Source organism: Bufo bufo, chromosome 3 (genome assembly GCF_905171765.1).
Source record: "Bufo bufo chromosome 3, aBufBuf1.1, whole genome shotgun sequence".
NCBI classification, from domain to species: domain Eukaryota; kingdom Metazoa; phylum Chordata; class Amphibia; order Anura; family Bufonidae; genus Bufo; species Bufo bufo.
The window spans coordinates 27,880,057-27,893,326 of NC_053391.1; the positions used below are offsets into that span (position 1 = coordinate 27,880,057).

Sequence of the window (13,270 nt, forward strand, 5' to 3'; positions counted from 1 at the left end):
TTCTTCATTACACTGTAAGTTGTCTCTGAAGTCTCGGCGGTGCAGTGTAATTACAAGAGCTCGTTGTATTCACTATTTAATTTTTCCAAGTAAAAGAAAAAAATAAAATAAAAAAAAAGAAAGAAAAGAAAGCAGCACGTAAACTCATTTGTTTATTGTCGGATGACAATTTAATGTCTATGGGGAGCTCCTTGGTGATGTCAGGGAACAGAAGAATTTGGCGAAATTAATCCTTTTGTTCTCCCTGGAGATGAGCTGCCACCAGCAGTATCTGGCAGCATCTTTCTCTGCCCTCCCCATTGAAAACACATATATTAGGACATAGGCCAAAAGTATATCTATACAGTACAGACCAAAGGTTTGGACACACCTTCTCATTCAAAGAGTTTTCTTTATTTTCATGACTATGAAGGCATCAAAACTATGAATTAACACATGTGGAATTATATACATAACAAACAAGTGTGAAACAACTGAAAATATGTCATATTCTAGGTTCTTCAAAGTAGCCACCTTTTGCTTTGATTACTGCTTTGCACACTCTTGGCATTCTCTTGATGAGCTTCAAGAGGTAGTCCCTGAAATGGTCTTCCAACAGTCTTGAAGGAGTTCCCAGAGATGCTTAGCACTTGTTGGCCCTTTTGCCTTCACTCTGCGGTCCAGCTCACCACAAACCATCTCTATTGGGTTCAGGTCCGTTGACTGTGGAGGCCAGGTCATCTGGCGCAGCACCCCATCACTCTCCTTCATGGTCATATAGCCCTTACTTTCAAAGTTTTCCCAATTTTTCGGCTGACTGACTGACCTTCATTTCTTAAAGTAATGATGGCCACTCGTTTTTCTTTACTTAGCTGCTTTTTTCTTGCCATAATACAAATTCTAACAGTCTATTCAGTAGGACTATCAGCTGTGTATCCACCTGACTTCTCCTCAACGCAACTGATGGTCCCAACCCCATTTATAAGGCAAGAAATCCCACTTATTAAACCTGACAGGGCACACCTGTGAAGTGAAAACCATTTCAGGGGACTACCTCTTGAAGCTCATCAAGAGAATGCCAAGACTGCGCAAGGCAGTGATCAAAGCAAAAGGTGGCTACTTTGAAGAACCTAGAATATGACATATTTTCAGTTGTTTCACACTTGTTTGTTATGTATATAATTCCACATGTGTTAATTCAAAGTTTTGATGCCTTCAGTGTGAATCTACAATTTTCATAGTCATGAAAATAAAGAAAACTCTTTGAATGAGAAGGTGTGTCCAAACTTTTGGTCTGTACTATATATATATATATATATATATATATATATATATATATAAAGGGAGTTATGAGCTACTGAATGTGTATTGCCTCCTTTATTCGAAAAGAACTGAATAAAACAAAAGTTATGAAAGGCTCTTACCATTCACTGACTCCGATACAGGTTTTTCTGGTCCACTCGTTGGTCCATCATAATTTTCCTGCATAAGAATAAGGGTGTAATAAAAAATAAAAAATAAAAAATAAAAATCACTAGTTTATAATATATCCTGGTAAATGGTCAAACCTCCTAGAAAGCATGAACCAATGGACATTAAAAGAGAAGGGTGTCCTCAAGTGGTGATCAGACAAGAGGTCAAGCCTTGTATGTCTTAGAAGACGCCTCGAGGATGAAAGTCAGGGTCAGGGAGATGCTTAGCATGGGTGCTGGTTATATTTTCGTGACCTATTATTCTATTATGGCTATATGTGCAATGAAAGCCATTCCTTTTCAACACCTTGGCGACAATCACTGCACACCGGATGGCTTGCTTTCAACACGGTGCTCGCTCAGGAGCTGAGAAGACGCTATAGCTGGTAGTTGATTGCTGTATTATGTCCATGATCAGAGATTTACCCCCTTATATATCACTGGCAATAGTGACTTCAGCATCTGTTGGACTTGACAAAGGGAGAGGGCTACCTCCATCCTCCAATCAGATCCTCCGTGGCAAAATCCTGTGGTTCTGATCGGTTTCTCTAGCAGCCTTCATTGTGAAGGCTCCCAGGCCTACCATAGTAAGCTTGTAATAGAGTTGTAAATCTGCCTTGTACCTCTTACGAGGATTATGCAACGTTTCCCCTAGCAGATTCTCGTGTAGAAAAAAATTGAAGCCCAATACAGTACAAGCAAAGTGTATGAGATTAGAAAAATCCCATGTGCGAAAGGCGCCACCCCCTGGGGCCCTATATGTAATGCGACCCAGGTATAGGAATGGCCGAGTGGTATAGGGTGGCCTACAATGTCCCTTTAAGTATTGTTGTGTCACAGTGCTCCTGCCTAGATACGCTGGACCCCAGGCATTGGCTCCGAAGCAGAAAAAGGGAAAAAGTTAACTTGGGTATGAAGAATAAATTGAGGCCAGACCTTGTGATGAAGTTGAAAAGCAGCTTTACTTTGCATAAACATTTTTCCAAACAGCTTACAGACTTTATCTTGGTTCCAGCAGGTTTTAGCATTAAACTCTGGCAGGCAAACTCATCTCTGCTACATCTGCTGCTCTCTGGCTCTGCTGTACTGACAGACTTGCTGTATAACTTAACTTATTCTTTATGCTGTACTAACACTTGGTAGTCTGGTCTATCTCTAGATTTGTCCAGGGAAAACTCCTCCTGGCTTCTGAGGCTTTAAGCTGTGGCCTCCATGTCCAGCTGAAGGTGCTCTAGCTGACTTTCTTTGCTTAGCTGGGGCACGTCCAACGACGACGTGCCCAGCCCTTGCTTCCTTCCCCTAGCAGGGGGTAAGCTAGACTGCTCTAGAAACTGGTCCCCACCCTTCCTGCAGGAAGTGGGACTCGCCCACTCCTCCACAGAGGGGGGTTAAAATGGAATAGAAAGCTCCATTCTGCCTAACTATAGCTCTGCCATTTACACTGCCACCTGCTGGTGAACAAGGCACATTACATTTGAACATAACAGTTACAAAATTGGAAATGCAGTGTTTGGACCTGAAATAAATACATATGATGACATGAGGTTAACCAATAAAGACAGTAGCGGGGTGAAAAGGTGGCAATGCCACTCTGGGGCGTTACACATGTAAAACTTGATTTTTCATTTCAGAAGCGTTTTTTTTGTGCAGATTTCATCCTTTTCAAAGCAACAATGAGATCATGCTAGAGTTTACCATTTGACCCTGTTGCGGTGGTAATACCATCTATTTGAAGTGTAATGTGACTGTTGCAGTCCATGCCAGCATTGTTATAGCATTATGTTTATGCATGCTATTCTATCTCCCAGCACTTGCATTAGTGAGGCATCTATCACTCTGGATTACAGTAAAGACTATTTGGAGAGGCAGCACTTTTGATATTATACATTATCATCGTTGAGCAGTGAGACATTGTAATATTTATAAAATGATGTTCTTAATGTTCTTAAGAGTCTATGACTCTTTCAATACATGACAGCCTTAGAAGCAGCTGAAGCAAATGGGCAACAACAGCAACAAGCGATGTGTGTGCAGAAAGCCTATCACACCTTATATACCCACCGAGCCAGCAGAGCACACGGGACTTCCATTATGAGATTTACTCATCCGACATTGAAAGTACAAAATGGTCATAATAATGTGATTCCAATGTGTAGATCATATTCTCCACTGCTGGAGAAGCCTGTAAGAGGGTGAGAGGATAGAGGATTTGTAGAAATCTCACCTGATGATCCAGTGGGACATTCTGCTTTTCCTGTGCAGAATCCTGGGAATATAGAGGACTGGGACATCTCTCTGGTGGATTTCTCCTACTGGACTCATCTATAAGAAATGAACCCAGTGACTGAATACATTGTCTGTATGTGATGATCAGAAGATGGGTGAAATCTAGGTGATCCTCAAACATTTTTTCCTCTATAATGAAGGAAGATCTCCTCTTACCTGGCGATGTGAGGGGCTGGTGATCCTTCATCAGGACATCCTTGTACAGATCCTTGTGTCCTTCTAAATACTCCCACTCCTCCATGGAGAAATAGACAGTGACATCCTGACACCTTATAGGAACCTGACACACACAATCATACAGTCATCTTCCAGACACCTCTTTGGCGTTATTGTATAATGTCCCAGCATTCCCAGCAGCGCTCACCTCTCTGGTCAGCATCTCAGTGATCCTGGTGGTAAGTTCTAGGATCTTCTGCTCATGTATCAGTGAATGAGGTGGAGGCTCAGTGATGGCTCCCGGGGTCCTGCTCCATTCTCCTGACACATGGGGTGTCACACACTCATCAGACGACTTCTTCACTACTGTGTAATCCTGTGTATGGGGAGACACCGATCACTACATGTATTCTAAGAGTCCTTCACCTTTCCAGTCATTACCTGTATTATTAATAGAGGTAAGAGTGATGTCATGTGAGACTCTCACCTCTCCTGTTATCAAGTAGATGATCTCCAGGGTGAGGTCTAATATCCTCGCAGCCATGTTGTTACTGTCCTTCTCCATCCTAGGTGGGTCATGAAAAACTTCCAAAGAAATGTTTACCTGTGAGAGGCCTGTACCTGAGGAATATGAGGGAAGACAAATGAGAACTTGGAGTAAACTCACATCTTACATGAAGTATAATAGAGTCTCACTAATGGGGAGTTTTAAAGGATTAGTTGTTGAATGCAATGGTGGTGACCTGAGGAATGTGAATCTGAAAAGTAGACACTTACCATTAACTGGGTTTCTTGGAAGTCTCCATGAGACTGCCGCGTCCTGAAGGGAGAGGAAAGACACACAGAAAGGTAAAAAAGACCATCCACCTTCAACGATTTACCAGGAATCCAAAGGGAGAAGACAAGAAACATATATAAACTCAAACCAATGGAATCAGACAGAGAATTATGGCTGCGGTCGTGGTGGAGACTATGAAGAAACCAATTACCAGTATACATAGGTACGTAGTTGATACGGTTGAAAAAAAGACATAAGTCGATCAAGTTCACCCAGTATATAATTTTTGTACTTTTTTGTTATCTACACGACAGCACATCGGAGGGGGCGGGGGGGGGGGGGCAACTGCAGAACGTCCAAGAACCAAGTGTATACTGTCTGCAATATTAAATCTCTAGGACTTTTATGTTGTCACTTAGATTTTTTGTTTTACAGCCACCGACCCTTTCTTCCCAGGAGATCATCATAGCTCGGGTAGCGGGGACTTTTAATCCCTGCCAAATGAGATCCAGCAAGGAATATAAGTGTCTAATCCAGGGGCGTCGCTAGGTTAAAACATTTGGGGCCTGGGCCCCTGATGTTTTGTCCCAGGCCCTGAATGTCCTGCCTGCCTGCTAGATACAACTGTATGGCGTACACAGAAAGGCAATACAATTGAATCTAATACACTGGGAAGAGATGAAGGACCTGTGGTGACATCACAGGTCATGTGATCAGCAAAACAGGCTGTGATAGGATGACCTGGATGATGTCACCATCATGTGACCAGTGCAGGATTGGACCGGAGTGAAGAGGAGAAGGAGCCTAATGGTGATGTCTGTACATGAGAAAAAGTAAGTGAAGGGAGAGGCAGAGTAATGCTGGGAGTTGTCGTTATTTAACTGGGATGTATGTTAGGGCTGAAGGGAGGGATGTTATTGACATGGAACTGTGTGCTTGAGGTGTCTGGGGAAGGGAGTGATGTTATTTACATGGGACTGTATGTTGAAAGTGGATGGTGGGGGGAATGATGTTTATGTACATGGGACTTAATGTTTAGGCTACGTTCACACTTGGGTTTGGGGATCCGCTTGTGAGATCCGTTTCAAGGCTCTCACAAGCAGCCCCAAATGCATCAGTTTAACCCCAATGCATTCTGAATGGATGCGGATCCATTCAGAATGCATTCGTTCAGCTCAGTACGGCCCCCCGTTCCGTTTTGGAGGCGGACCCCAAAATGCTGCAAGCAACGTTTTTGTGTCCGCATGGCCTTGCGGAGCCAAACTGATCCGTCCTGACTTACAATGTAAGTAAATGGGGACGGATCCCTTTGCATTGCCACAAAATGGTGCAATTGTAAACGGATCCGTCCCCCATTGACTTTCAATGTAAGTCAGGACGGATCCGTATTGGGACTTAGAAATTCAAATCTAATACAAACGAATCGGTCCTGAACGGATGCATTCATTTGTATTATCGGTGCGGATCCGTCCTGTACAAGTACAGGACAGATCCGCACGAACGCAAGTGTGAAAGAAGCCTTAGGGGGTGATGTTTACATGGGACTGTGCGTTGGAGGCGGCTGGGGAGGAGGTGATGTTATTTATATGGGACTGTATGGTGGAGGGAGGATTATAAGTGCAGGGGGCACTGCAGATCCAGGGGACATTATAGCCGGTCTTATTACTACTGGGGGCTCTATAGGAGGGTCTTATAGATCCGCCTTATTTCTACTAAGCGCACTATGGGGGCCTTATTACTACTGAGGGGTCTGTAGGGAGCTTTATTACCACTGGGGGAACAATAGAGGGCCTTATTTCTACTGGGGGGCTCTGTGAGGGTATTATTAATATGGGAGGGCTCTTCTAATAATGGGGGCATTTATGAGGAGCATTATCACGGTTGGGGCAGTGTAACTAATGAGGACACTCTAGAAGGGAATTACTATTGGTGGGACTATGAGGAGCACTATTACTATGGGGGGCAGTAATGTTTCTTCAGGATAGTATTTGGGGGTATTGGGGGGGGGGGGGGCAGGGGCGTAACTAAAGGCTCATGGGCCCCGGTGCAAGAGTTCAGCTTGGGCCCCCCTTCCCTCAGTGCTTTGTGTGTCTTCTTATGCAGCACAAGTGTCTTTGGGACCCTTCAGGCTCCTGGGCCCGGTAGTGACTGCTACCTCTGCACCCCCTATATCTACACCCCTAGGGGGGGGCACAGCAAGCAGCAGGATAACACTGTGGGGACTCCAGTTGGGGGATAATGATAGAATGTGAGGAAGCTAAGATGTCTGTGTGTCACACTCTGCAAAGACGAGGCGGCTGAGAGAAGTTGTCCAGACCGAGTGGAGAAGATGATGAGAGAGAAGATCTACAGAGAAGATGATGACAGAGAGGAGACGTCACCTGGAGGCCCTGGACGTGACAGGTAAGTGCTGGTGTATAGCAAGTACAGCAAAGTGCGGTGGGGGGGGGTAACATATTTATTGGGGCTTGTGCCCCGGATCTTTTGAGACCCTAGCAACGCCCCTGGTCTAATCCATCCAGGAATGGGATTTCCATCCTCTTTCCCATGTTTATTAGAGCACAAATTGCATAAAATCTGTTATTATTGTTATACAGGGAGTGCAGAATTATTAGGCAAGTTGTATTTTTGAGGATTAATTTTATTATTGAACAACAACCATGTTCTCAATGAACCCAAAAAACTCATTAATATCAAAGCTGAATATTTTTGGAAGTAGTTTTTAGTTTTAGCTATTTTAGGGGGATATCTGTGTGTGCAGGTGACTATTACTGTGCATAATTATTAGGCAACTTAACAAAAAACAAATATATACCCATTTCAATTATTTCTTTTTACCAGTGAAACCAATATAACATCTCAACATTCACAAATATACATTTCTGACATTCATAAACAAAACAAAAACAAATCAGTGACCAATATAGCCACCTTTCTTTGCAAGGACACTCAAAAGCCTGCCATCCATGGAGTCTGTCAGTGTTTTGATCTGTTCACCATCAACATTGCGTGCAGCAGCAACCACAGCCTCCCAGACACTGTTCAGAGAGGTGTACTGTTTTCCCTCCTTGTAAATCTAACATTTGATGATGGACCACAGGTTCTCAATGGGGTTCAGATCAGGTGAACAAGGAGGCCATGTCATTAGATTTTCTTCTTTTATACCCTTTCTTGCCAGCCACGCTGTGGAGTACTTGGACGCGTGTGATGGAGCATTGTCCTGCATGAAAATCATGTTTTTCTTGAAGGATGCAGACTTCTTCCTGTACCACTGCTTGAAGAAGGTGTCTTCCAGAAACTGGCAGTAGGACTGGGAGTTGAGCTTGACTCCATCCTCAACCCGAAAAGGCCCCACAAGCTCATCTTTGATGATACCAGCCCAAACCAGTACTCCACCTCCACCTTGCTGGCGTCTGAGTCGGACTGGAGCTCTCTGCCCTTTACCAATCCAGCCACGGGCCCATCCATCTGGCCCATCAAGACTCACTCTCATTTCATCAGTCCATAAAACCTTAGAAAAATCAGTCTTGAGATATTTCTTGGCCCAGTCTTGACGTTTCAGCTTGTGTGTCTTGTTCAGTGGTGGTCATCTTTCAGCCTTTCTTACCTTGGCCATGTCTCTGAGTATTGCACACCTTGTGCTTTTGGGCACTCCAGTGATGTTGCAGCTCTGAAATATGGCCAAACTGGTGGCAAGTGGCATCTTGGCAGCTGCACGCTTGACTTTTCTCAGTTCATGGGCAGTTATTTTGCGCCTTGGTTTTTCCACACGCTTCTTGCGACCCTGTTGACTATTTTGAATGAAACGCTTGATTGTTCGATGATCACGCTTCAGAAGCTTTGCAATTTTAAGAGTGCTGCATCCCTCTGCAAGATATCTCACTATTTTAGACTTTTCTGAGCCTGTCAAGTCCTTCTTTTGACCCATTTTGCACACCTAATATAGGGTGTTGATGTCATTAGACCACACCCCTTCTCATTACAGAGATGCACATCACCTAATATGCTTAATTGGTAGTAGGCTTTCGAGCCTATACAGCTTGGAGTAAGACAACATGCATAAAGAGGATGATGTGGTCAAAATACTCATTTGCCTAATAATTCTGCACGCAGTGTAATATCTGATGATCTGTTGATAATGTCCAGATTAGTGATGAGTGAATCCACTTGTACAAATTGAATTAGTTTAAAAACTGGCCTCCTTGAGCAGCTGGAGCGCCGAAGGGCTGGCCTTGGTGCTCAAGAGACTCTCCTCTCCCCCTGGTCTGACAGGGCTAGACATCTCGCTCCTGCCCTGTTGCTCCCAGTAGCAGCCCAAGCACAGAGGCCGTACTGCTGCTCGCTGAGATGACTGCGCATGCACCACTCATGTCTGAGTACACCCAGATGTTTAGCGGTGCATGCACTGTCAGAATTTGCGCTGCTCGGGGAGCAGCGGCAGAGCATCTGGTCAAGGTACGAGATCGACAGGACCAGGCAAGATGTCTGGCTCTGTCAATCAAGGTGGGGGGGGGGGTAGGGAGTCTCTTGAGAGAGCAGGGCCAGCACCTCGCTGCCCAAAACGTCTGATGTTTAAATGAATTTGATTCATATGAATCTATTCACTCAACATTAGTCCAGATAATAAAAATTATCTGGATTCCTGTCCCCCATAAATGCCTTTAGCATTCAAAAAGTCAGATGACACTTCTTCCATTTGGTTAAGAAATTGGACCTTGATAGATGATCCAAAAGGAGAAGCAAAACAATGAGACTCTGTGCTTATCCATTACCTGAACTATTTGCCATTTTCCTGCATGAAATGATCTGAGCCGATCCTGGACAGTGGTGCTCATTACCAGTATTCAGTAGCATCAAGGCTTTTACTGTAAAGAAGCCTTTCATCAATGCTGGAGATTGAACCTTCTTTCCTTCAGAGCAGATCTTTTGGGGTGACCACCCAGTGAAATCTGCTCACAGTGATCCTTACAGTTACTGTATATATTTGTACAGTTTTGTCATGTCTCCCTGTAGACGTCTCCTCCAGACTAAATAAATGTTCTTGATTTTACTCTTTCTAACGTTTTCCAGGCCTCTGTAACCCACGAGTCAATAACTCTTTCAATACAAGACAGCATTCTGATAGACTTACAAGCAGCTGATTGACATTGTGCTGTAATTAGGTCAATGATTTATACTGAAGAACTTTACACCCATCCACAATGAATATTAATTGCCAAGTTCATGCTCAAGAAGGTGGAATATTATCACAATCTTTTATAAACCCTCTACCTACCCATTAAAGTCCTCTGCTGGAGAAGTCTAGTAGTGAGCTGCATTACATTAATCTGCAGAGGATTTATAGAAATCTCACCTGATGATCCAGTGGGACATTTTGCTTTTCCTCAAGACAATCCTGGGAATATAGAGGACTGGGACATCTCTCTGGTGGATTTCTACCACTGGACTCATCTATAAGAGATAAACCCAGTGACTGAATACATTGTCTATATGTGATGATGAGATGATGGGTGAATCTAGGTGATCCTCAAACCTGGTCTCCTCTATAATGAGGGAAAATCTCCTCTTACCCGGTGATGTGAGGGGCTGGTGATCCTCCATCATGACATCCTTGTACAGATCCTTGTATCCTTCTAAATACTCCCACTCCTCCATGGAGAAATAGACAGTGACATCCTGACACCTTATAGGAACCTGACACACACAATCATACAGTCATCCTCCAGACATCTCCTTGGCGTTATTGTATAATGTCCCAGCATTCCCAGCAGCGCTCACCTCTCCGGTCAGCAGCTCAGTGATCCTGGTGGTAAGTTCTAGGATCTTCTGTTCATGTATCAGTGAATGAGGTGGAGGCTCGGTGATGGCTCCTGGGGTCCTGCTCCATTCTCCTGACACATGGGGTGTCACACACTCACCAGACGACTTCTTCACTACTGTGTAATCCTGTGTATGGGGAGACACCGATCACTACATGTATTCTAAGAGTCCTTCACCTTTCCAGTCATTTACCTGTATTATTAATAGAGATAAGAGTGATGTCACGTGAGACTCTCACCTCTCCAGTTATCAAGTAGATGATCTCCAGGGTGAGGTCTAATATCCTCACAGCCATGCTTTTTCTGTCCTTCTCCATCATAAACTTCATCTGTGAAGGTCCTCTACCTCAGAAACCTGAGAGAAGAGAAGGAGGGTGTGGAAAAACATTTTACATAAAGCATAGTGTCTCGTGACTCCTATCCTCCTCTGACCTGCTCTGTCCATCCTCCTGCCCTACATGCTACTGCAGAAACCAAGTGCACTCTGAAGACATCATCCAATGACAGTATCTAAATCGGGCTCAGACGGCTGCCTGATTTTTCAGCTTGTTCTATGCATCACCGTTACACGAGCCAACTAGCTCTGCTACGCTGGCCCTACAGCACTGCTATACCAGTAACCTGACACTGCTACATATGTCTGTCTATTGTAACTTTTATATCTTGTTTCCTATTTCTATATCTCTGCTTCTATTGATCATGGCTCCATATACTAATGACTTTTTTTAGGCTATGCTCCCACGTGGCCACCAAGCATGCACAAATCCAAAGTACTGTAGAGAGCAACCTACTGCCGTATGTCAGAGACATAAATCCCAACTGTCCCATGGGAAGAGACCTTAGCACAAAGACTGTGGGCCTCACGCATGGTGCCCTCATAGCGCTGACTGTGTGGCTGCAGGATAATCCATTGGTAATGGGCATCGCTGAGCACCATGTACTGTCCCCTCTGTGTCCCAGTGACATGATGATTGACAGGTATGACCTGTAGGGATAGATCAGGGATGCATGAGGTACTGAATAGGTGTCCTGTACATACAAGGTCCTGTATACCAAGATCCACTGCTGGATCCCATGATAATGTCTTAGGTGAAGAGATAGCGCACACCTGTGCCACAGGAGAAGGGCTGTGTACTCAGGACCTTTATATGCAGGTCTCCTAGCTCTTTAAGGAGTCCTTGAGTTGTCCTCCTCTGTCTAGCTGTTCAGAGGTTACACGTTTCTGAATGCAGTCAAAAGGCCCCAAAATGATATCAATAAAAAACAGAACCTTGTCCTGCAAGAAATTAGGCCCCCCACCCCCGTCCACAAACTAAAACTATATAAATTTGGCATCTTCATGATCATACTAACCCCAGAATAAAGTTAATGTCATTTTTACCTTAAAGTTAACACCATAAAAACAAAGCCCTACAAACAATGGTCGAATTGTGTTCTTTTTCACACCGTCGCCCTAAAAAAAGTTTTGAAAGTTATCTAATACATAAGAGGTACCAAAAATGGTGTAATTAAAAATACAAGTCATCCCACAAAAAAACAAGCCCTAATATGGTTATTTCGATGGAAAAAATAAATAAATTATGGCTTATATGTGAGAAAAACAAAAAAACTAAAAAAACACAGCAGCCTTGAAGGGGCGGGCCGAGCTGCTCCAGAGACTTCCCTCTCACTTGACTGACAGGGTCGAACACTTCACTTGGCCCTGTCAATCTCACTCCCGGGCCATTGAGCCAAGTATCGGCACAAGGGTTGAGGATCTGTGGCTTCTACCTCAGATACTGCGTACTCGCCGCTGACATCTGGGTATACCCAGAAGTGGAGGTGGTGCTCCTCTGTCCGAAGGCACTGCCTCTACTTCCGGGTGTACCCAGACATCCGCCGCACAAGTGGTTAAGAGTGTCCACATAGGTTGCCATCCAACTTTCCCAGACTAATGAAAGCCAAGCTTGCTTCATCAACCCCATAGAAGTGACGGTCTTCAGAGGGCAGTCTTGGGTACCCCTCATTCTCAGGTTTGCAGGAAATCTGAGATTGGATCCCCTGTGATCCATTATATATAACCTATCCTGTGGACAGATAGTAGACAGCACATCGACTTACCTCCTCCTTGGATCACTTATCACCCTCAGGGTCCAATGTCCTCATTATCCATATTGGAGAGGATTCTCCCACCGATAGGTTCTCAGTTCTCCTTCACCAGTCCTCCAAACATACTAGAGCTCCAAGGTCTACTTATTGAATATATAGGATTATAATAAAAGTCCTTTTAACACGTTTTGGGGATAAGAGCTCCTGACTTCATCAGACATAAAGGAGAACATACAAACAGAAATCAGTTTACATGCCTGCACGCAGGAAGAAAAAACAATTAGACAGTATCTGGAACACCCTGGAGTAATTACCTAATGAGGCCACAATCTTGGTCCAAATGAGCTCGTACACAAAGAGCTAGAAGTGTAATGTGTCCACTGGCAGGAAGTTTCTGTTATACAGACAGGAAGTGCCCTGTGTTCCAAATAAAGGAAGTGCCTTGATCTCCACTAACAGGAAGTACATTGCATTCCACTGGCAGGAAGTATATTGTGTTCCAAATGCAGGAAGTGCCATGTGTTCCACTGACAGGAAGTCTCTTGTGTTCCAAATGCAGGAAGTGCTTTGTGTTCCAAATGAAGGAAGTACCTTATGTTCCACTGACAGGAAGTATCTTGTGTTCCAAATGCAGGAAGTGCTTTGTGTTCCACAGACAGGAAGTATCTTGTGTTCCAAATGCCGTAAGTTCT

General features: G+C 44.1%; 1 protein-coding gene across 1 annotated transcript in view; it reads right to left on the reverse strand.

Moving 5' to 3' along the window:
* The window catches only part of LOC120994418 (zinc finger protein 182-like), a 668,524-nt gene that overhangs the window by 253,052 nt on the left and 402,202 nt on the right, over nucleotides 1-13,270 (reverse strand). Inside the window, exons 7-12 of the mRNA XM_040422965.1 lie at nucleotides 10,025-10,122; nucleotides 4,671-4,713; nucleotides 4,381-4,514; nucleotides 4,102-4,269; nucleotides 3,894-4,017; nucleotides 3,676-3,773 (exon numbers count right to left, since the gene is read on the reverse strand). Coding sequence (XP_040278899.1) covers nucleotides 3,676-3,773; nucleotides 3,894-4,017; nucleotides 4,102-4,269; nucleotides 4,381-4,514; nucleotides 4,671-4,713; nucleotides 10,025-10,122 — 665 coding nt within the window. The remainder of the gene's footprint in view (nucleotides 1-3,675; nucleotides 3,774-3,893; nucleotides 4,018-4,101; nucleotides 4,270-4,380; nucleotides 4,515-4,670; nucleotides 4,714-10,024; nucleotides 10,123-13,270) is intronic.